At 45.3% G+C, this 23,835-nt stretch overlaps 1 protein-coding gene across 1 annotated transcript in view; it reads right to left on the bottom strand.

Moving 5' to 3' along the window:
- The window catches only part of HERC2 (E3 ubiquitin-protein ligase HERC2), a 496,511-nt gene that overhangs the window by 63,645 nt on the left and 409,031 nt on the right, over nt 1-23,835 (bottom strand). Inside the window, exons 69-72 of the mRNA XM_068391274.1 lie at nt 13,736-13,891; nt 13,501-13,616; nt 1,029-1,227; nt 658-872 (exon numbers count right to left, since the gene is read on the bottom strand). Of these exons, the coding sequence (XP_068247375.1) occupies nt 658-872; nt 1,029-1,227; nt 13,501-13,616; nt 13,736-13,891 (686 nt within the window). The remainder of the gene's footprint in view (nt 1-657; nt 873-1,028; nt 1,228-13,500; nt 13,617-13,735; nt 13,892-23,835) is intronic.

Raw genomic sequence — 23,835 nt, 5'->3', positions numbered from 1 at the left:
ATAAGAAGCCTCCTTTAACCAGTAATAGTATGTCATCCACAGGCACTCAATCAAAAACCCATCCCCTTTAATCAGATGTTTTCAGCCTCTCTATGTAATCATCTAACTCCCTTGTTCACACCAGGTTAGTGTTTCTGGTCTCTCATAAAATCATATGTCCTTGGCGTCGGTATCCCAAAATGCTTGTTGATCTTGTATGCCAACGGGTAGGGATTAACAAGAAAGATGTTATTGTATGCTTACACAAGCATTGGTCATGTATTCTTTGTGTTCCTGAATTAAAACAAGACATAGTTGTACTTTCCCAAATTACGTTGAAATTTACCTATCAAAACGATCATAAAAAATATCCAAAGGTTCAAAACATTTTTCATTGAACATGTTCACTAAAATATCTTGCTTTGTAAACCAAATAGCACAAAAGTTATAAACACAGCATCATAGATTAAGAATTGATAAAAAAAGAGTGGGTAGTCCTTGGAAAAAAAAGGAGTCAGAGTTTGAATAGAGAGATTTTGAGAGAAAGGCTTTTTTATATAAGAAACAACCTTTCAAAATACTTTCAAGTTCCTTCTGGATTAACTGGTCATGATCTTACATAAGAAGGTGTATTAAAATCACAGTTGTGGGAGCTTTCTGTAATGCATACACACATACCTTTTGTTACCATGGCCTAATTTTCCATCATCTCCTTCACCCCATGAATACACATCTCCATCAGCTGTAAGAGCCAGGCAATGTTTTCCACCTGAGTTGACAGCTACCTTTCTGATAACAATGTGCTGGATAGACTCTAATAAAGTAGGTGTAGAAACAGACTCAACCCCTCCAATACCCAAGCGTCCCCCAGCACCATATCCAGTAGCATACACCTGAGAACAGAGAAATGTTTATGAGGATCTAGCAATTAGCAGTTCATTAAAAGTCATATTCCTTCCATAACATATTGTATACAATATAATAAAAAATTCAATTTATCTTGAGAGGAGAAGAATGTTGATGGAAACATAATACATATATGTACTTACCTTTCCATCAGCTGTAACAGCAAACAGAGTCTGTTCACCACCAATTAGCTGAATAGGTCTTAAAGCTGTCAGTGTATCACAAGGTGTTGGCAACTTGACTTTGGCTCCTTCAACACCTCCTAGTTGGCCTCTATGGTTGTGTCCCCAACCAAAGATACTGCCACTACCACCCCAAGATAGAGTCCAATCCTCAGGTCGTCTGCAATTATGAGGAACTATCATATAAAAATCACACAATTATATTCAGTCTATAAAAAATCAGCTAAAAAATAACAGTATGAATTGATTATATCATCATTAATGATTAATGAAGTAAACACTTCATTGTTCTTGTTACAGTTCAGTTACAGCAAATTATTATAACCAAAATATAGCACTACAATCCAGTGTGAAATATCTTTAAATTACTGGTTTGTTTATTTTCAATAGATATACAGCATTGTAAAAGTTTTGTTAAGTAATGCAGTACTTTTCTTTTCTTATATCATGAAATACAGACTATATCTTTTAAAGCATATATTTCATGAAAATTACACTCACACAGAACAAAGGATTCTTAGATATCTTTCCTTCACAAGAATGAGTTCATCATGTATGTGCATCGTTCCTTTTATTTTTTTTTACATTAATGAAATGATGAATAGACTGGATTTCTGTAGTTGGGCTATGGATCCCAGCAATGGGGCTTTTGATGCCATTAAGTGCCCAAGTGCAAATGGGTAAGGGGAACCCAGCATTTGCATTATGAAGTACAAGTTAAGAGAGATTGGACAGCAGAAAGAAAGGAATTATGAACAAAAATGATAGTCTGAGAATGAAAAATGAATATAGATGATTACCCTTACAGTAATAGTCCTTCATTTGACCAATTAGCATCTGTCATAATTGGAGAATGTTTTACAAACAAATGTGTTAAAAAATTTTACCTTAAAAATATTATAGCATTTATGCCTTCTGAAACTTTGGCCATAATACAAAGCACTAATAGTATTTGATAAATGACAAATTTGTAGATAATTTGTATTTTTCCTAACCATACAAACCTTAGCTATTTAAATAGGGTATTACTTTCGGCGTAGCTGAAATGATGAGCCATTAGAATTTTAACGAGGGTTTACTACCCCCTCGCTAGTTAGCGAAGGGGGTACCTCGCTAGATAGCGAGGGGGTACCTCACTGGTTAGCGAGGGGGTAGGGGAGGGATAGCTAGCTACCCCTCCCCCCTCACACACCGGTGAACTAGTTCACTTTGCTTAGAAGCGGGACTTCCCGGGGGACAGGGCTGGCGGGCAAGTTTGATTAAATAGCTAAGGTTTGTATGGTTAGGAAAAATACAAATTATCTAAGAATTTGTCATTTGTACCGTAACCGAAATACAAACCACGCTATTTAAATAGGGTGACTTAACCCTTAGGAAGGGTGGTAAGTCCCAGCCGTTACTGGCTTTTGGCATTTGCCTTGGGACTCAGTATCTGAGTGTGTAGAACTCAAGATAAGGAGTCCCTGCACCTCGCAAGTACCTTGCTCTGCAAGGACCGCGGCCTACGTAAGCTAGTGTGTGAAGGAGTGAAGTGTGACTCGTCCTACGAAGTTGACCTGGAGTCCTTTAGATGGAATTCTAGGTTAGGACGTTCCCAATACCACCTCGTAAGGGTATGGGGGCGCGACAGTATTATCTTAATACTAAGAACACAAGGAAGCATGGTTTACCTACAGTGGTTTGAGGTCAGCTGTGCAGAGAACCCAGGATGCTGCTTTCCCCAAGAGAGGGGAGGATGAAGAAAAGAATAAGGGCCAGGCATACCTTTTCATTCATGCAGACTAAAACCGGGTAACAATGCCCTCAAACTTCTGCTACTTGTACATTAAGGAGCCTGAGGTTTAAACCAGCTGTTGTGCAGCAACCACAGGGCCGATAGAGAACGTATCGAGCCTCCTGTGGGTCACGTCTTGCAGGTAGTGGGCTGTGAAGGTCGTTTGACGCTTCCAAACCCCTGCTTGTAGAACCTGCGTCACAGAGTAGTTTCTCTTGAATGCCAGGGACGTAGCGATGCCCCTGACATCATGTGCTCTACGGCGACATGACGGAGGGGGTCTGGATTCAGGGAATGGTGGATGACCCTATGAATCCATGGTGAGATAGTATTCTTAGTGACCCTCCTCTTCGTCCTTCCTGTGCTCACAAACAATGCCTGCACTTGAGGACGAACTGCAGCCGTTCTCTTAAGAATGAGCCTCAGACTCCTTACTGGGCACAGTAGGAGATGGTCTGGGTCATCTGTTACAGAACGGAGACACAAAATCCGGAAAGAGTCGAACCGGGGGTCCGGCACTCCTGGATTTTGAGTCTTAGCCCCAAACTCAGGGACGAACCTGAACGTTACCTCCCCCCATCCCCTTGAATGGGCGATGTCATACGAGAGACCATGAAGTTCGCTGACTCGCTTGGCCGAGGCCAAAGCAAGTAGGAACACCGTCTTCTAAGTCAGGTGGCGATCAGAAGCCTGGCGTAATGGTTCGAAAGGAGGTCTCTTAAGACACCTGAGGACTCGAACCACGTTCCATGGAGGAGGTCTCACTTCCGACTGAGAGCAGGTAAGTTTATAACTTCGTATGGGTAGAGAAAGTTCCAGCGAGGAGGAAATGTCCATTCCTTTTAGCCTGAAGGCAAGACTTAAGGCTGAGCGATAGCCTTTCACTGCCGAGACTGAAAGGCGCATTTCTTCCCGCAAATACACGAGAAACTTCGCTATTGCTGGTATAGTGGCATCGAGTGGAGAGATTCCCCTTTCACGACACCAACCACAGAAGACTCTCCACTTCGCCTGGTAGACTCCTGCGGATGACTTTCGCAGGTGTCGAGACATCCTTTCCGCAACTTGTTGCGAAAAGCCTCTCTCTGTGAGGAGAAGCTGGATAGTCTCCAGGCGTGAAGCCGCAGCGATGCTACGGCTTTGTGGAAGATGTTGGTGTGTGGTTGCTTGAGTAACTCGTGTCGAGGAGGGAGTTCTCTCGGGAGTTCCGTCAGGAGCTGCAGAAGGTCCGGGAACCACTCTGCGTGATGCCATAGCGGAGCTACTAAGGTCATTGACAGGTTGACCGATATTCTGGTCTTGTTGAGCACCCTTCTCATCAGACAGAACGGGGGAAAGGCGTAAACGTTGATGTTGTCCCACCGTTGTTGGAAGGCATCTTGCCAGAGTGCCTTGGGGTCCGGGACTGGGGAGCAGCACAGCGGAAGCTTGAAATTCAAGGCTGTCACGAACAGATCCACAATCGGGGAACCCCACAAAGTCAGGACTTTGTTGGTTACTAGAGGATCCAAAGACCACTCGGTACTCACTATCTGGGATGCCCTGCTCAGACTGTCGGCGAGCACATTCCTTTTGCCCGGAATGAAGTGAGCCAATAGTGAAATCGAGTGGACTTCGGTCCATCTCAGTATCTCTACTGCAAGATGGGATAGCTGTTGTGAAAAGGTACTTCCCTGCTTGTTGATGTAAGCCACTACTGTGGTGTTGTCGCTCATCACCACCACGCGGAGTGACCCGCCAGGTACTGTTGGAACTGTTGAAGTGCCAGATATACGGCCTTCATCTCTATCAGGTTTATGTGGAGGCACTTTTCTGATTCTGACCATAGGCCTGAGGTCCTGTGGTTCAGAACATGGGCCCCCACCCTTCTCTTGAGGCGTCCGAGAACAGCATCAAATCAGGGGGGAGGACGAGAAGAGCCACTCCCTTTCGGAGGTTTTTGTCTGTCACCCACCACTGAAGGTCCGTCCGTTCCGCAGGACCCATAGGGACCAAAACGTCCGGGGAATCGTGACCTTAATTCCACCGGGACTTGAGCCGCCATTGCAGGGATCTCATCCTGAGGCGCCCATTTGGAACTAGACGGGCCAGGGAGGAAAGGTGACCTAGGAGACATAACCACGATTGGGCTGGGAGTTCTTCTCGTCTGAGGAAAGGATCTGCAACCCTCCTCAGCCTTGCTCTCCTGTCATCTGATGGAAAGGTTTTGTGAAGATTGGTGTCCAAGATCGTGCCTAGATATAACAGTCGTTGAGATTTACCATGATTCCTAGATCTTGGCAAAGTCCCAAGCTTGTCCCGGTGTCGAAGAAGGGTCGACTCCGAGTTTGCCAGGATCAGCCAGTCGTCCAGATAACAGAGGAGACGGATGCCGATCCTGTGTGCCCACGAAGAGATCAGGGTGAACACTCTGGTGAATACCTGAGGTACTGTGGAGAAACCGAAACACAGCACCTTAAACTGGTAGATCTTGTTGTCTAGGCTGAATCTTAAGTACTTCCTTGAAGACGGATGGATTGGGATCTGGAAGTACGGGTCCTTCAGATCCAGCGTACACTATGAAGTCTTGTGGTCTCACTGCAAGTCTGACCGTGTCTGCTGTCTCCATGCTGAACGGAGTTTGTTCGACAGACCTGTTCAGAGCTGAGAAGTCGATGACTGGTCTCCAGCCTCCAGACACCTTCTTTACAAGAAAGAGTCGACTGAAGAAGCCTGGGGAACCGTCGACGACCTCTTGGAGAGCATCCTTCTTTAACATAGTCTCGACTTCTGCCCGTAGGGCTAGCCCCTTTGCCGATCCCATGGCATAGGAGCTCAACGACACTAGATTCGCTGTCAGGGGAGGTAGAGATGTTGTGAACGGGACGCGATATCCCTGACTGATTACGGAAATCGTCCAGGAATCAGCCCCGAGTTGCTGCCACCTGATTGCGCAACTTTGTAGGCATCCCCCCCACTGGTGGACATGCAGGGGGACTGCCAATCCTAGCGTTTGCGGCCTCGGCCACTCCCTCTAGGATTCTTGCCTCCCCTGGAGGACTTTTTGCCTTTCTTGTCTTTGACAGGAAAGGGCTGCTGTTTGGACACCGTCGTCTTTGCGGCCACTGCCGGTTTCGTCGTCTTGGACGGGCAAGGTTGTTGAGGTGCTGGAGGTTTGTAGGGCTTCGTTGTGAGAGCCCTTTGGAGGAAAGAGTCCTGATTGGATTTCCTCCACCCCTCAGCTGCCTGTTCCACATCTTTGGGCTCAAACAGACTATTTCCCATAAGGGAAGAATGTTTGAGCCTGCTGACTTCGACGGCCGGGACCTTCGAATGGAACCTTTCTGCCATCGCATCACGTCGTTTCAAGATCGAATTGGCCCACAAGTTCGAGACTTGGTGGGCCAGACACTCAATGGTGCGGGTGCCCAAAAGGAGGAAGATCTCCAGGGCCTTCCTGGTGCTTTCCTTGGACAGATCCTCGGATCGCAACAGGATGCCAAGAGACCCCAACCAGACGTCCAGCCATGAAGTAGCCTGCATGGCACACTTCGCGACCTTCTCCTGGCTTAGGAACTCTGTCGCCGAGAGAGTCACTTGCCGGCTAGAGAGTCTCTCAAGAGGGACTCCCTTGGTAGGCTCTTCCACAGAGTGGTGCAATGGAAGAGTTAAGCAAGACTCCTCCATGATCTTAAAATACCTCCTCTGGTGGACACGAGGAGGTGGGAGGAGCTTGTTGCCAGCAGTGGAACGGCTGGAGGCGGCGAGCTCGGAGAGCTGGCCCTCAACCTTATCCCTGGCACTCTTCACCCCTTGGGACCAGGGCAAAGCCGCACTGGCCTTAGCGGGTTTCTGAGTGCCTAAGACTCGGTCCAGGACCGTGTCGTTGCCCTTACGAGGAGGAATCTCAGGGTCCGGGAACCCGTTGAGATGCCTCATCAGAGTCAAGACCTGCCAGAAGGCATGCTCTGACTCTTGCTGCTCTCCCCCTGGAGAACTGGCAGCAAGGTCTCCCGTCCCCAAAGGCTCTACTCGGGGGGACACGTAGACGTTCTCCGTGGGTATCGTTGGCTCTGGTCGAATCCTGGAAGAAGACTTCGGGATGGTCTTGGAGTCCTTCAGTTCCCTCCCAGGAGGGATACAGGACTCCAACAACGAAGTCTGAGGGCTCTTCTCCTCCCCAACACGGGACGATTCTCCTGCTCGAGGTGGGGTTTCTCCCATTGGTGCGGTGGAAGAAGGCCTCACCTCACCTCGGTAGACTCCCCTGAGGTTGAGGAAAGGTGCCCACTCCTGAATCCGTGTGTCGATGTACTTTGGAAGTTTGGCAAGAAGTACAGGCGCGGACCCAATCCTTAGCATCCTTAGAAATGCCGTGCCAAATGAACTTTGCCTTCAGCAGCTGTGCAGTAGAACGGCACGAGGGATGTGAAAGGCCGTGAATGAAATCAAACACCTGTCGGCGCATGGGAGCAGGAATCCAAGGTCGCGGTCTACCAGTACTGACGTCACAGAGGAGGGTGGAGTTGGAGTCTTCGAGGGGAAAATCTTCCCAACGGAGGGACGTGCAGGATGTCCTACAAGCTTGATACTCTGGATCCTGTCGTTGGGCTTCAGCCAGGGCGTTGTAATCCAATTCCAGTTGAACGGCAGCCAACGTGTTTCTTGACAGGGCATCGGCAACGGGATTCATTTTCCCAGGGACGTATTGGAGGGTGCAATTGTATTCAGCCACGGCGGAGAGATGTCGGCGTTGACGGGGGGACCAGGCGTCAGACTGTCGAGTGAAGGCGTGCACCAGAGGCATGTGGTCTGTGTGAATGACGAAGGGCGTACCATCTAAGAAATGGCGAAAGTGACGGACAGCCAAGTGCACCGCCAGCAATTCTCGATCGAAAGTAGAATAACCCGATTCTGCCTTGGACAGTTTTCTGCTGAAGAAGGCCAATGGGCGGGGCGAGCCTTTGACCACCTGCTCGAGTACTGCACCAATAGCGACGTCGCTGGCATCGGTGGAGAGAAAGAGAGGGGCGTGTGGGATAGGAAAAGTGAGAGCCGCAGCAGTTGATAGGGCCTTCTTTGCATTGCAGAAGGCTGCTTCTTGAAGGGTACCCCACTTCAGGTCCTTTGGCTTGCCCTTGAGGGAGGCGTAGAGGGGAGCAAGAGTGGCGGCAATGGCTGGCAGAAAACGGTGATAATAGTTGATCATGCCCAAGAATTCCTGCAGAGCTTTGACGGTTGAGGGCGCGGGGAAATTCTGAACGGCTGCTACCTTCTCAGGGAGGGGATGGACTCCTTCAGGAGTGATACGATGCCCTAAGAACGACACTTCGTTGGCGCCAAAGGTACACTTGTCGTACCGGACTACAAGGCCATTTTGTTGCAGGCGGTCGAGCACGATGCGCAGGTGACGGAGGTGTTCCTCTTTTGAGGAGGAGAACACAAGTATGTTGTCCACATAACATACACAGAAAGGGAGGTCCCCTAAGATGCCATCCATGAGACGTTGAAACGTTGCCCCAGCATTACGAAGGCCAAAACAGGAGTAATTGAAGGTGTATGTGCCAAACGAAGTGGTGATGGCGGTCTTGGGGATGTCTTCTGGGTTCATAGGCACCTGATAATACCCCTTCAGGAGGTCGAGCGTAGAGAAAACCTTCGCTTTGTGCAGGTAGGAGGTCACATCGGCAATGTTTGGGAGGGGGTAGTGATCCGGTTCTGTTTGCATGTGCAGGCGCCTGTAATCCCCGCACGGACGGAGGGAGCCGTCTTTCTTCAGAACGATGTGTAAGGGTGACGACCATGGGCTGGAGGCCTTTTGGCAAAGGCCCATTTTCTCCATTTCGGTGAACGTCTGTTTGGCGGCTGCCAATTGTTCCGGTGCCAGACGTCTGAATTTTGCGAAGACTGGGGGTCCCGTCGTCTTGATATGGTGATAAATACCGTGCTTGGCAGGAACCGTGGGCGTTTGGCGAAGTTCTGGACGGAAAACTTCCGGGTACGACGTGAGGAGGTGGGCGTAGGCATCCGTGGGTGCGCTGATGTGGAGAGCGAGGTTAGAGGGGGAGGGTTGAAGAGGTGTCGACAAGTACGAGTCTGCGTTGACCAATCGTCGGTGGGCGACATCGACCAGAAGGTGGAAATGAGAGAGGAAATCCGCACCGAGGATTGGCATTGTGACGTCAGCAACGAGAAACTTCCAATTGAATTTACCGTTTCCGAACGATAATGTGAGGTTCTCGTAACCGTAGGTGGGTATCGCAGATCCGTTGGCAGCTTCTAAGCGGACGTCGGCAGATGTAGACAGACTACGTCGTGCTTTGAAGAGTTTCCTTGGCAAAAGAGAACGACAAGCACCCGTGTCTACCAAAAATCACACGCCCGTTCCTGCATCCTGTAAAAAGAAAAGATTAGAAACATGGGAGGCCACCGCCACAAGCGATGGCCTACTTACACGTATTTTGGCCACTGACAATCCTTGGCACATTTCTTCGCGGTTGCCCCGAATCTGAAGTGGTAGTAGCAAAACTGCGGCGGATGGGAGGTAGTAAGTGGCTGTAGAAGTCGTTCGTTGGGGCGCGAGCGATTGGTGGGTGGTGGGCGGCTTTGTCGCCGCTTCGGCACGTCACGGGGTAGGCGTGTATGTCCTACGGCATTCATGTCAGCTTCGATTGACGTTGAATAGGCATCCTCGTCGTCGGGGTGGAGGCGTTGATGGAGCTTTTGAAGTGGCTGTCCATAACGGCGTCGGCTTTGGTCATCAAGTCCTTTAGGGGTAAACTATCGACATCGGGTATGGCAGCGCGTACAGGTTCAGTTAAACGGCGTATCCAAAGGGCACGAAGTAGGTTCACCTCACGAGGAGAGCCGTCTGCGGCAGGTTGAAGGCGAGCGATACTGGTCATCTCCCTGAGGGCAAGCGAAGCCCTTTGGTCCCCCAACGGTTGTTGCGAGAGCTGAAAAAGCTTTGCTATACGGGCGGCTGGCGACGGCGAGTACTGCTGCAGAAGGTATGTTTTGAGGGCGTCATACGCTATTGGGGTGTCTCCTTGTTCACAAAGCCAGTCGGATATTTCTGGGAAGGTGTCCTCGGGTATCGCCGTGAGAACATAATCCGCTTTGGTGGTTGAGCGAGTCACGCCCCTGATACGAAAGTGGACTTCTGCGTGTTGAAACCAAGCAAACGCTTCTCCGCTGGCGAACGGTGAAAGTTTCAATGGGGCGGCCGCAGCTCCAACTGCTGAAGTAGAGTCCGTCTCCGTCATAGTACCAACGATGGAGGGGCGAGGGAGGTGGGGGTGGAAGGCAGTGGGAGCGAGTCGACTTCCGGGGTCACCAATGTGACGGGCCGAGAGAGGGTTGTGAACTCAAAGGCAGGATGCAATCAACTGAGTTATATTGTTATAGAACACTCTCCTTTATATACAAAACCTCAAGGCAACAGGACATAACAAGTTAACAAGACAGACAATGTTACAGAGGAAACAGCAGACATGAATTTTCATGTTCGTTTCGTGCGAGTGAAGAGCGAAGATACAAGCATAATATATACAAAAGGAATTATGTACAATTGTGCGACACACGGTTGGTACAGCCTGGACGACAGCTCTGATAAGGGACCCAAACCAAGGCTGCTTACTGACTGATGCAGTGTCAGAGACTCCCTCTGGAGGGAAGGGGATTGGGCGATCCTTTGGAGTAGATACTACAACAGGGCCTGCCTGAAAAGAAAGGGAAGAAGATTGGTGCCTGGACCTATCTGAAGACCTCCCCTCCTCCTGTGAGCGCGCTGGTCTGCGCTTGCAAGGGGGGGGGGGGAACGTGAAGAAGACGACCTGGCTGCTCTCGTTCCTGAAGACTCGCTCGGGAGTTCGCATTGCGAAACCCGGTGGGAATCGCGCGATGGAATAATTCCAGGTTCGCACGCGGGCGAACATTCGCACGTGCGCGTGGGCGAGCGTGGGCGCGCGGGCGAGTGCTGGTGAGCAGGAGAGTGATGGCGAGCAGGAGAGCGATGGCGCACAGGAAAGCGATGGCACGTAGGTGAGCGACTGCGCACATGTGAGGGTGCGCGTGGGTGCGCAGGCGATTTACGGCGAGCAGGCTCGTGGGCGTGTGGGCGTGCTGGGGAGTGATGGCGCACAGGAGATGGTGTGCGTGGTCGCGCAGGAGATCGGTGGCGCGCAGGTGCGCGATCTGGTGAAAGCAGAGGGCGCGCAGTAGGACCAGCAAGCGTAGATGCGCGTGAAGGAGACTGCTCGTGGGCGTGTGGGCGCGCAGGATCTCAGAGGCCTCTGGAAGAGCGCACGGTAGGGGCTGAAACCTGTGCACGCGAAGGTGCGCAGGCGAGGGCTGACGATTGGGCGAGCTCCGAGGGCGCGCAGGCGAGGGCTGACGATTGGGCGAGCTCCGAGGGCGCGCAGGAGATCACTGGCGAGAAGGCGAAGGACGACTCTTCTTTCCTGTGCCCAGATCCGGAGATCGTGGGCACGCAGGTGAAGAGCGTTGGCCAGCTGGAGATTGTGGGCGCGCAGGAGATCGTGGGCGCGCGTGGCGCGTATCAGGATCAGGGCGCGCGTGGCACGTATCAGGATCAGGGCGCGCAGATGTTCGCTGGCGTACAGGAGATCACTGGCGGGCAGGTGAGCGCTGGCGAGCAGGAGAGCGCTGGCGCATCGACTCTGCTGCAGGAGATCGCTGGCGCGTTGTCCCTGGCACAGGATGTCTCTCAGGAACAGCAGAAACAGGCCAGCGCTTGCACGCAATTGCGCACGAGCGCGCAGGAGAGCGTGGGCGCACAGGGGATACCTGGCACTTAAGGGACTTGCTCACAATGTGAGAAAGCCCCTTTTGCCCCGAAGGGACCGGTGCCCGTTGGATAACGGGGTGCGTGGGCGCCCACAGCGCGTCAGCTGCCAGGAACGGAGAAGGAAGGTCAGCAGGTCTGGCAGGCGTAGGAGATCGCGAACGATCTGCAGAGAGGTCCAGTGATGCAGCTGCAACTGTCAAAGCACGGCGAGGAGGATCCTCTGCGGGGGACTGCGAGGGCGAGGAGCCGAAGAGGAGCCTCCTAACTCCCTTGTGGGGAGAAGGAAGGCCTCTACGGCGAAGAGGAAGACGAGCCTTACGTCGGATACGTCCTCTGGGGGCAGCAGGCAAACCATCATCAGTCCTCCGAAGAGGAGTCTCTGTTAGTGAACTCCCCCGAGGGGGAGAATCACCTGCAGGAGAGACCGTTGGACTTAGCTCCTCCCTCAAAGGATGTTTGGAGGGGGAACTAAGCATTCAGCAACATCACCACCCAAGGCAGAGGTTTGACCTAACTCGTCGGAAGCCTCTGCCACAACAACGTCGACGATAGACAGAGGGTCAACCTCTGCTATCACCGGCGACTGTTTAGCAGCAGCTCCCAACTGGATTAGGTCAAACAGGGCTTCCCTGGAGGGCGAACCCTTAAGCCCCAAGGAAGCCCAAAGCTGCAACAAATCATCATTAGCAACAGTAATAGATAAATCCTCCCCCCGGAGGAGGAGGACGAGCTGCCTAGCTATGGGAGGCAACTCCCTCTCCTGAACCCTGAAGTCGGTCAACAAAAGTACGGCCTACGCTACCACTCGACGGCCTCTCGGGAGAGACCGATTGAGTGGGAGCTTCGGAGGAAGTTCGGGCAACGAAAGAAGAGTCCTTGGAAATTTCCTTCTTCAAGGAGATCCTTGAAGGAGAAAGATCTCGCTTGGACTTCTTCTTTCGGCGCCGGGAAAACCTCTCCCACTGGGAGGTAGACCACTCCCTGCACTCACTACACACTTCATCCTTATCACACCGTTGGCCCCTACAGAACGGACATAAGGTGTGAGGGTCCGTTTCGACCGCCGACATATATGTACCACAAGAGCGGTCAGGTAATCCGGGGCACTTCCGCATAATAGAGGCCAACTTCCAAACACACAAACTGCAAAGAAAAAGCAAAAAAGATCAAAGACTGTCAAGCGAGGGTGGGAGCAGACACGTCTGTTCATCACCCGAGCCAAAAGCAAAGTGAACTAGTTCACCGGTGTGTGACGGGGGAGGGATGGCTAGCTACCCCTCCCCTACCCCCTCGCTAACTAGCCAGGGGGTAGTAAACCCTCGTTAAAATTCTACAGTAATGGCTCGCCATTTCAGCTATGCCGAAAGTAATACCCTATTTAAATAGCGTGGTTTGTATTTCGGTTACGGAACAAATAGAATTTAGGTCATGTGGTCCACCACTGGGGTCATGGAGGCCATTCAGCCCTGCTGTGAAACTGAGGATAGCCCTGCAGTTGCACTGTGAAGAATGAATAAAAAGAAATTGGAAAGCACAATGGAAGAAAATGAGGAGGAACAGAGATAAAGTGGAAGGCTAAATAATATGGACCAATAAAGCTTTAAAGGGTAATGCAAAGGTACTTCAGCAAAGCTTTCAGTGCACAACATGAGGTGCACTGATGACACTACCCCTTACTGGGTCTTGTGTTCATTTCAGTGTTCAGAAAAATATATTCCACTCGAATGCACTGTAGAAAAAGCATGAAGCAACTTTACAAAACTAGCCAGGTAGAGAGAGTCTAAAGTAGCGAGAGACAGATTCAAAACCAGAGAAAAAATTACAATTAAAGAGAGGGAGGGATAACTTTAACAGTTTCCACTATACAGCACCTGTTAAACCATAATAAGAGCTGCTCATCCTGCTGGTGTAAGAACATACTATGGTCTTCGTGCTCTAGAGATAAAACTTCACCTTCACCTAACATTTCGCATAACTTTTTTCGTACCTGAAAAATAAAATGAATTAGAAGTCATGAATAGCGTCAAACTTGAAAATACCAAAAACATAAATTCATTTATTCAGCAATTTTGAAATCACATTGAAAGGTTAAAGAATATTACTTACATCTGCGCAGAATCCAGATGGAAGAGTGGTCCGGTCAATAAGGGACTTTAGTACTCTTGAAGCTGTACAATACCGTCTAAACCATGCCCATTTGTGTGCTTCCCCTGAACCAACCCCACTATCGAGCTCCAAGTCACTTGCTAAACCAACTAATACCTGTTGAAACATTAGAAATACAGTATTTTGCAAAATATAACATATTTAAATACTCTTCTAGATCTGATCTATAACTTCAGACCAACTTCATATAATAAAATATTATTATTACAATTATTTTTTAAAAATTCAACCAGTTCTATAACTATTTCCAAACTCTTCATTGTCCAGCCCCAATGGTTTATTCGTCAATGACAATTGAAAATAGCCGAAGTTTGCAAAAGCAAGCAAGATGGGAGGATGACAAATAGAATGGAAAAAAATAAAATATAGAGAGAATTAACCAAATTCACATTTAATATATTTTAAAAGTGATTTGTATTTTTGGGCACTACAAAGAAGAGCCTTTTAAATAGGGAATGTCTTCAGATCAAGCTGAAACAGCTATTGAATTTGTAAAGAGGTAGTTAGTGACAGCTAGTGTGCATGGTAGAGTAACCCCACCCACCCCCTGTTAACGACTCTTCACTTTGGACCTTTGGCTCAAAACTGGGGTGAGAGGTGAGGTGGTTGAGTTGAGAAGTTTAACTTTAAAGGGCTCCAGTTTGTATAGCTATTTAAAAAGAGAAATTATTTTTAAAATTAATAATTGTTCTGAGTATATAAACCTTTCATTCATTAAAATAGGGAGACTCACTTATTGGTGGGTAAGAAGTCCCTGTAGACTCAAACTACGAGTAGTTGGTTATTTTTCTGTCCTGGAATATGCCAATCTCCCTGATCTCGTGCAGGAGTTAGGGAGATGTCTCTAGCAATTCCTGTGTCTGCCCATCATAGGAATGAGGTAGGCTGATAGGGCCTTGGCCTGTACTAGGTAAGTACCTGGTATGAAGTCAATTAAATAATTTTTTCTACCCAAAAGGGGAGATGTAATCTGGAATGAAATACCTGGTGTATGATAACCAATGGGTTTAGTATTCATTTAACCATCCTCCTTCATAAAAATAGGATGGGGAAGAACTACTACTTAGCCATCTAATTTAATAAAAATGGTGCTCCGTAGTGTAGTTTATCAGCACCAATGTCTGATCCAACATGTAACGGTACAACCTCTTCATTGTAAAGTGAGGGGAAGGAAAGAAGTAACAGAAGAGCCAGTCATCATACTGTTCATTTCAGACTCACATTTACAAATTACTATAGACAAGATGCTTTATATCTTGGGTGGGAACAGGGCTGGGTACATAAGTAATTGAGTAGCCACCATAGAACTAACCAAGAACAAAAGTATCAAGGGACTTGAGGGTATACTCCCTAAGTAGATATAACTGTGAATGTTTTCTACCCCTTCAAAAATTCTTGACTTCATTACCTGGTCAACTGCAAAAAGGCTAATGTAGGACATATACCCCTGACTTCATGGCTCTTCATGGCTCTAGTCTAAGCTGGTATGTCGACTCTCTCAGCAATTGAGGTGTATGCACTAGGGATTGCGTCACAAAGCCAGAAAGAGACTGTTGTGTTCTTCGATACCTCTCTTGGTTCAGCCAGTACACAGGAGACATTGATACTCTGGGCCACTAAATTGAGTCCCCTCTAGATAGTACTGTACTGTATAGAGGTTTCAAAGGACACAAAATTATCTCCTTTTGATTATCACCTGACACTTCATGTAGAGGGAATGGAGAAAGACTCGAACCTAGTTAAAGGTCTAGGAAACAAACTTAAGCAAAAAACTATAAGAAACCTCCTTCCAATCTTCAGCGCGGGTTATCACATAGGAGAGACCATGCAACTAACCTATCCTCTTCACCAATGCCAAGGCTAGCAATAAGTCATGAGACAGATCTGTCTGATATCCTTCTCAATGGCTAGTGTAGGGACATGTAAGAGCCTTCAGTTTATTATTAAAAAGGAGGAGATTTACCAGCCCAATGAGTTAAGCATGAGTCACATCCCACTCTAGCGACCTAAGGTCCAGGGGTGGGCAAGACTGCTCAAAGTTCCTCACATGAAGAGGAAAGGTATATGCCTAACCACAAGACTAAGGGTAAAGATACCCATGGAATTATGGGTATATAGTACTCATGCAAATAGTGGGAGGTAAAGGTTGTCTGATGTTGCCAAACTCCTGTTTATACATGCTAAAGATGCTCCGAGCAGAGTACTCATTCTACAATGCCAATCGCAGAAAATACCTCAATTTCCTTGATAGACAGCCACAGAGGAATAACGTAGGTATCTAGGCATCTTCTATGCAGTCCTTTGCAAAAGGGCTTTTTCTTGGAAGAGATGCTAGATAGTTTGCAACCATGAGATTCTAACAGACTTAACTCTATGATTAAGGGGAGAGCTGATAAGAGGCATTCAAAATTCTTAAAGGAATAAAAACGTAGATTACAACAATCTATTCACGCTTATCAAAAATCAGTCCAGAGATAACATATACAAACTGTAATTGAAAAGATACAATACCACTCAATGTGGTAATTTCTTTACATACAAAATAGCAAATACATGGAACAGAATTCCTGCGGATGTAGTACAGTAAACAATAACAAAAAAATTAGTTCAAGAATAAGTTAGACAAGATCATAAAAAGTCTCTTAATGTTCAAAACAAATCGCTCTACCCAAGAGGAAATGGAGTTTCCCCGAATGGATTAAATAGTCTTTGAGACATCCAAAATCCTTGTAAAAAACACATACACATTCACACTCACACACTCTCTCTCTGTATTTTGACTTTTACTTAATTATTTATTAGAAATTTTTGGTATCATTACTCTATATTCCAATGATGGGAATAAGAAGATTACTATATAAAGCACCAATAAGATATTATTCAACTTACCAGCTTGCCTTACGCAAGAAATATGACGTCACAGGGCATGTGACATGAACTCGACAAAGAATGACTTGTGAAATATGTAAAACCTTTTTTTTTTTTTCAAGCAAGAAATAAAAGAAAATACTAACTTACCAGGCAGAAGTATTTCAATTTTATTATGTAAAAGAAAATATATTATTTCTAAGAAAATATTTGTCCTATTACAGGTAGTCATCAACTTACGACCTATGCAACTTACGGCTGATCAACTTTACAACCACTTTTTTTCAGTATGATGACATCACAAGTCTGTTGAAAATAGTTCACTAAAAGGGTGAATATTTTCTTAGAAATAATCTATTTTCTTGTATAAAAATGAGATAATTTATCTCAGTAGGCTAGTGTTTTCTTTAATTAACAATATAGTCTCCATTTTAAATATGAAAATATATTAAGAAAAGTTATAATATCTGTCGGGTTCAAATCATATGTCTGGTGACGTAAAATTTCTGGCAGATTCGCGGAAAACAAGCAGGCAAATTGAGAGATTTACTTTCAATAGGCTATCAATTAATGTTATCATTTCCATAATTGAAATATCAAGTAACGATATAATGTATTTTATGTGTCTGTACCGGTTGTTATGAGTACTAATTAGCATAAAATTAACACTACAACTAGGACAGAATATTCTACAAGAGTTTCATTTTCTTTGTTTCATATCTGATAGTAGATCCTTGCCTTTCTAATGAAAGTACACTAATAAGACAAATATTTTCTTAAGGTAATATATTTTCTTTTACATTATAAAATGAAATGATTTTGCCGAGTTAGTATTTTCTATCATTTCTTGCAAGAAAAAAGAACAGTGTTTTACATATCTTGCAAGTCAATCTTTGTCGAGTTCACATCACAGCACACACGTCTGGTAACATCATATTTCTGTCGGAAGGGAAGTGGCAAATCGAGTAAATTCCTATGAGCTCATTACCAAGTAATCATATTATTCCCATCATTGAAATATTGAGTAAGGATACCAAATCTTTCAGTGATCTGTATTATTTGTCATAAGTAGCCTACAGTACTGTTTACCGTAAATTTACAGTAAGAAGTACTGTATGTCTGGTGACGTCATATTTCTGTCGGAAGGTAAGTAGCAACTCGAGTGATTTCCTTTCGATACTTTATCGAATAATATTAGCATTCTAATTATCGAAACATCGAGTTACGATACCAAGTACTTTTAATGTCTAAAGAAAAATCCTGTAAAGAGAGTGTAGTATTTTTAGGACTTCAGGATTGCAATGAGATGCTGAGTGTTCGGTGCAGAGTGTAATATAAGCAGGTGCGTCTCGTACAAGAGCTGGATAAAGACCGACTCACACTGCCTACATGCTATGCATGAGGAAGTTCTCTACTTAATCATACTTACATCATAATCACAGAGAGAAAGTTCCCTACTTAGATCGATCACACACACAGAGAGGTGTTACCAGGATTTTAGATTTTAGAAGTCTCGAAGACTTTTTAGTCTATCCGCGGACACTCCATTTGAGACTCCATTTGCTCTTTTGTTGAGCGATTTAGTTTAAGCATTTAGAGAGTTCTTACGATCTTGAACTCGTTTACCGTGTTACTGTTTACTACATTCGCTGGAAGTCTATTCCAAGTATTTGCTATTTTGTATGTAAAGAAATTGCCACATTGAGTGGTGTTGTATCTTTTTAATTCCAGTTTGTATCTGTTACCTCTAGACTGATTTGTGCTAAGCGTGAATAGATTGTTGTAATCTACATTAGTTATTCCTTTAAGAATTTGTAATGCCTTTATTAACTGTTCTCTTAGTCATCGATTTTGTAAATCAAATAAAGTTCTAACAATCCATCCTCCATCTATATCCAAATTGCCTTAGTGTTGGAACTAGTTTGGTGATCCTAGCTTGTACTGCTTCCAGTCTATCTATATTCTTCTGAATACTTGGAGCCCAGAATTGGACTCCATATTCTAGATGGGGGTCTTACTAGTGATGTGTACAGCTGTAGTACAGTGTCTTTGTTTCTGTATTTGAATTGTCTCTTTATGTAACCTATTAGCTTGTGTGCCTTCTTTTCAGCTTTTATGCTCTGGTGAACTTCAAATCCTTGCTGATGATAATACAGAGATCTTCTTCCTGGTATACACTTTCTGTTTCATTACCCAGTAGTGAGTAATCTGATTTTGGGTTACTATAACCTATGTGCATGACTTTACATTTCCCACAATTGAAAGGCATTCGCCATTTTTTGGACCATTCTCCTAGCTTTATTAGATCTTCTCTTAAGGCTTCTACGTCTTCTGAGTTCGCACCATTTACGCCTAGATTAGTATCGTCAGCAAATTTGGTTGTTGTACTAGTTAATCCTAAATCTATGTCGTTAATGTAGATCAGAAATAGCAGTGGTCCAAGGACAGATCCTTGAGGTACTCTGCTTGTAACAGCTTCCCATTCTGAAGCTTCTCCATTGATTACAACTCTCTGTTTTCTGTTTGTTAACCATCTTTGATCCATTCAGCTGGCTTGTCAATGATGAATAGAGCTCTAATTTTGACCATTAATTTTTTTATGATGAACTTTGTCAAAAGCATTATGAAAGTCTAGGAATATGATGTCTATTGCCCTGCTTCTGTCATAAATGCTAAACATACATACATACATACATATACCAAGGCACTTCCCCCAATTTGGGGGGCAGCCGACATCAACAAAGAAACAAAAACAAAAAGGGGACCTCTACTCTCTACGCTCCTCCCAGCCTAACAAGGGACTCAACCGAGTTCAGCTGGTACTGCTAGGGTGTCACAGCCCACCCTCCCACATTATCCACCACAGATGAAGCTTCATAATGCTGAATCCCCTACTGCTGCTACCTCCACGGTCATCTAAGGCATCGGAGGCAGCAGCAGGGCCTACCGGAACTGCGTTACAATCGCTCGCCATTCATTCCTATTTCTAGCACGCTCTCTTGCCTCGCTCACATCTATCCTCCTATCACCCAGAGCTTCCTTCACTCCATCCATCCACCCAAACCTTGGCCTTCCTCTCGTACTTCTCCCATCAACTCTTGCATTCATCACCTTCTTTAGCAGACAGCCATTTTCCATTCTCTCAACATGGCCAAACCACCTCAACACATTCATATCCACTCTAGCTGCTAACTCATTTCTTACACCCGTTCTCACCCTCACCACTTCGTTCCTAACACTATCTACTCTAGATGCACCAGCCATACTCCTTAGACACTTCATCTCAAACACGTTCAATTTCTGTCTCTCCATCACTTTCATTCCCCACAACTCCGATCCATACATCACAGTTGGTACAATCACTTTCTCATATAGAACTCTCTTTACATTCATGCCCAACCCTCTATTTTTTACTACTCCCTTAACTGCCCCCAACAATTTGCAACCTTCATTCCCTCTCTGACGTACATCTGCTTCCACTCCATCATTTGCTGCAACAACAGACCCCAAGTACTTAAACTGATCCACCTCCTCAAGTAACTCTCCATTCAACATGACATTCAACCTTGCACCACCTTCCCTTCTCGTACATCTAATAACCTTACTCTTACCCATATTAACTCTCAACTTCCTTCTCTCACATACTCTTCCAAATTCTGTCACTAATCGTCCAAGCTTCTCTTCTGTGTCTGCAACCAGTACAGTATCATCCGCAAACAAAAACTGATTTACCTCCCATTCATGGTCATTCTCGTCTACCAATTTTAATCCTCGTCCAAGCACTCGAGCATTCACCTCTCTCACCACTCCATCAACATACAAGTTAAACAACCACGGCGACATCACACATCCCTGTCTCAGCCCCACTCTCACCGGAAACCAATCACTCACTTCATTTCCTATCCTAACACATGCTTTACTACCTTTGTAGAAACTTTTCACTGCTTGCAACAACCTTCCACCAACTCCATATAACCTCATCACATTCCACATTGCTTCCCTATCAACTCTATCATACGCTTTCTCCAGATCCATAAACGCAACATACACCTCCTTACCTTTTGCTAAATATTTCTCGCATATCTGCCTAACTGTAAAAATCTGATTCATACAACCCCTACCTCTTCTAAAACCACCCCGTATTTCTAAGATTGCATTCTCTGTTTTATCCTTGATCCTATTAATCATAACTCTACCATACACTTTTCCAACTACGCTTAACAAACTAATACCTCTTGAATTACAACACTCATGCACATCTCCCTTACCCTTATATAGTGGTAAAATACATGCACAAACCCAATCTACTGGTACCATTGATAACACAAAACACATATTAAACAATCTCACCAACCATTCAAGTACAGTCACACCCCCCTCCTTCAACATCTCAGCTCTCACACCATCCATACTAGATGCTTTTCCTACTCTCGTTTCATCTAGTGCTCTCCTCACTTCATCTATTGTAATCTCTCTCTCATTCTCATCTCCCATCACTGGCACCTCAACACCTGCAATAGCAATTATATCTGCCTCCCTATTATCCTCAACATTCAGTAAACTTTCAAAATATTCCGCCCATCTTTTCCTTGCCTCCTCTCCTTTTAACAACCTTCCATTTCCATCTTTCACTGTCTCTTCAATTCTTGAGCCAGCCTTCCTTACTCTCTTCACTTCTTTCCAAAACTTCTTCTTATTCTCTTCATATGAATGACCCAATCCCTGACCCCACCTCAGGTCAGCTGCCCTCTTTGCCTCACGTACCTTGCGCTTTACTTCCACATTTTTCTCTTTATATTTTTCATACTTCTCTATACTATTACTCTGCAGCCATTCTTCAAAAGCCCTCTTTTTCTCTTTCACTTTTACCTTCACTCCTTCATTCCACCATTCACTGCCCTTCCTCATGCTGCCTCCAACAAACTTCTTTCTACACACATCACTTGCAATCCCAACAAAATTTTCTTTCACTAACTCCCACTTCTCCTCTAAATTGCCAGTTTCTCTTACTTTCACTTCGTCAAATATCATTTTCAACCTTTCCTGATATTTACTTTTTACCCCCGGTTTTATTAGCTCTTCAACTCTCACTACCTCCCTTTTACATCCACCTACTCTATTCCCCCATTCTTTTGCTACAACTAATTTTCCTTCCACCAAAAATTGATCAGACATACCATTAGCCATACCCCTAAACACGTGCACGTCTTTCAATCTTCCAAACAATCTTTTAGTTATCAACACATAATCCATTAATGCCCTTTCTACTACTCTTCCATTTGCCATGGGTAAGCTTACCCATGTATACTTATTTTTATCTTTCTTTTTGAAAAAGCTATTACTTATCACCATCTCTTGCTCAACACACATATCTACCAGTCTCTCACCACTCTCATTTTCACCTGGTACGCCATAGTTCCCAATGACACCTTCTACCTCTCCAGCGCCCACTCTAGCATTTAAGTCACCCATGACAACTACATAATTCCTTCTACCCAGTCCTTCTTCACACCTAGTTAATTCATTCCAGAACTCATTCCGCTCTTCTTCACTTTTCTCACAACCTGGCCCATACGCACAGACAAACGCCCAACATTCCCTACCCAACCTAACCCTTACCCACATTCATTAACCTAGATGATATCTCCTTCCATTCCACTACTTTACCTGTCATCCATTCACTCAGCAATAAAGCCACACCCTCTCTCGCTCTTCCCCTTTCAATCCCAGACACTCTACCAGACATTTCACCAACCATCATTTCACCCTTTCCTTTTATCTTCGTCTCACACAAGACCAATACATCCATCCTTCTATTCCTAAACATACTTCCAATTTCACATCTTTTACTCACTATCGTACTACATCCCCGCACATTCAAACACCCCAAAACTAGAGTGCGGGGAGCAGTCACTCTCCCCCAGCTCCATCTCTTTGTCGATGTCTCACAGGATGTAGATACAGGAGAGGAGGTTCCTAGCCCCCTCATCCCATCCCTTTTAGTCGCCTCTTACGACATGCAGGGATAACGTTGGCGCTATTCTTGTTTTTATGCCCCCGCGGCCACAGGGGAAAAATTCCAAAAGATTTGTCACACATGATCTCCTTTGTCTAAAACCATGTTGGCTGTTTATCAGAACAGTTTTTCTCTATATGCTCTACTATTGAATCTACAATAATTGATTAAAAAATTTTGCAAGGCAATGAAATTAGACAGACTGGTCTGTAGTTGTCCCTTCTTGTCTTGTTGATTGGAGGATCACTGCCTAGTTTCCATCCTTGTGGTGCTTTCTTTCGTTGGCTGTCTTTCAAAAATTTTATAAAAGTGTGGGGTTATCTCTTCATCTAATTCCATAATCTCTCTAGGATGAATATCATCTGAACCTGGTGCCTTAGACTTACTAAGGCCTTTTATTTTATTTTTGACATCATCCATTGTAAAAGTGATTCTATTTAATGGTTGTGGCCCTTCATATTTCATAGCTGATTCCGGGAGGTTCGTTGATTCTTCCCTAGTGAATACAGTTGTGAAACGTGCATTCACCAGTTCAACTTTTTACAAATCATTTGTTATAAGATTACCCTCAAAACCTCTTAAAGGGCTGATGGTTTTTTCTACTCTTTATGTATGCAAAAAAATACTTATGGGTTTATTTTACTTGTTGAAGCTTCTTTTTTCTCTTCATTGATCTCGGCCTCTGAGAGAGAGAGAGAGAGAGAGAGAGAGAGAGAGAGAGAGAGAGAGAGAGAGAGAGAGAGAGAGAGAGAGAGAGAGAGAGAGAGAGTGTGTGTGTGTGTGTCCTACCTCTCTTCACGAAAGACTCTGCTTACGAAATTTTCAAGCTGCGAAACGAGATGCGAATATTTTCATGACTAATTTTAAGAAAAATGTTTCATCTTAAGAAAAGCCATTTGCCAGCCAGGCCGAAGTAAAATAGTCACCCATCACAAGGAGTTGAAGAAAATGTGTTCAGAATGGAGCTGTAGTCTATAATAGGGGTAACTATAATAGTACAGTACATATGGAACTGTATATTTAGTATATGTACAATATTGTACTGTATGTATTGTATTATTTTCCATTTATTACTACATTATGTTGTAATAACTACTTAATTTACAGGCATTAACAAGTTAGTTTCGGTATACTGAATGGATCAAATCTATTTGGC

This window comes from Palaemon carinicauda, chromosome 17 (assembly GCF_036898095.1).
Source record: "Palaemon carinicauda isolate YSFRI2023 chromosome 17, ASM3689809v2, whole genome shotgun sequence".
NCBI classification, from domain to species: domain Eukaryota; kingdom Metazoa; phylum Arthropoda; class Malacostraca; order Decapoda; family Palaemonidae; genus Palaemon; species Palaemon carinicauda.
This window is presented reverse-complemented; position numbering and strand designations above follow the sequence as displayed.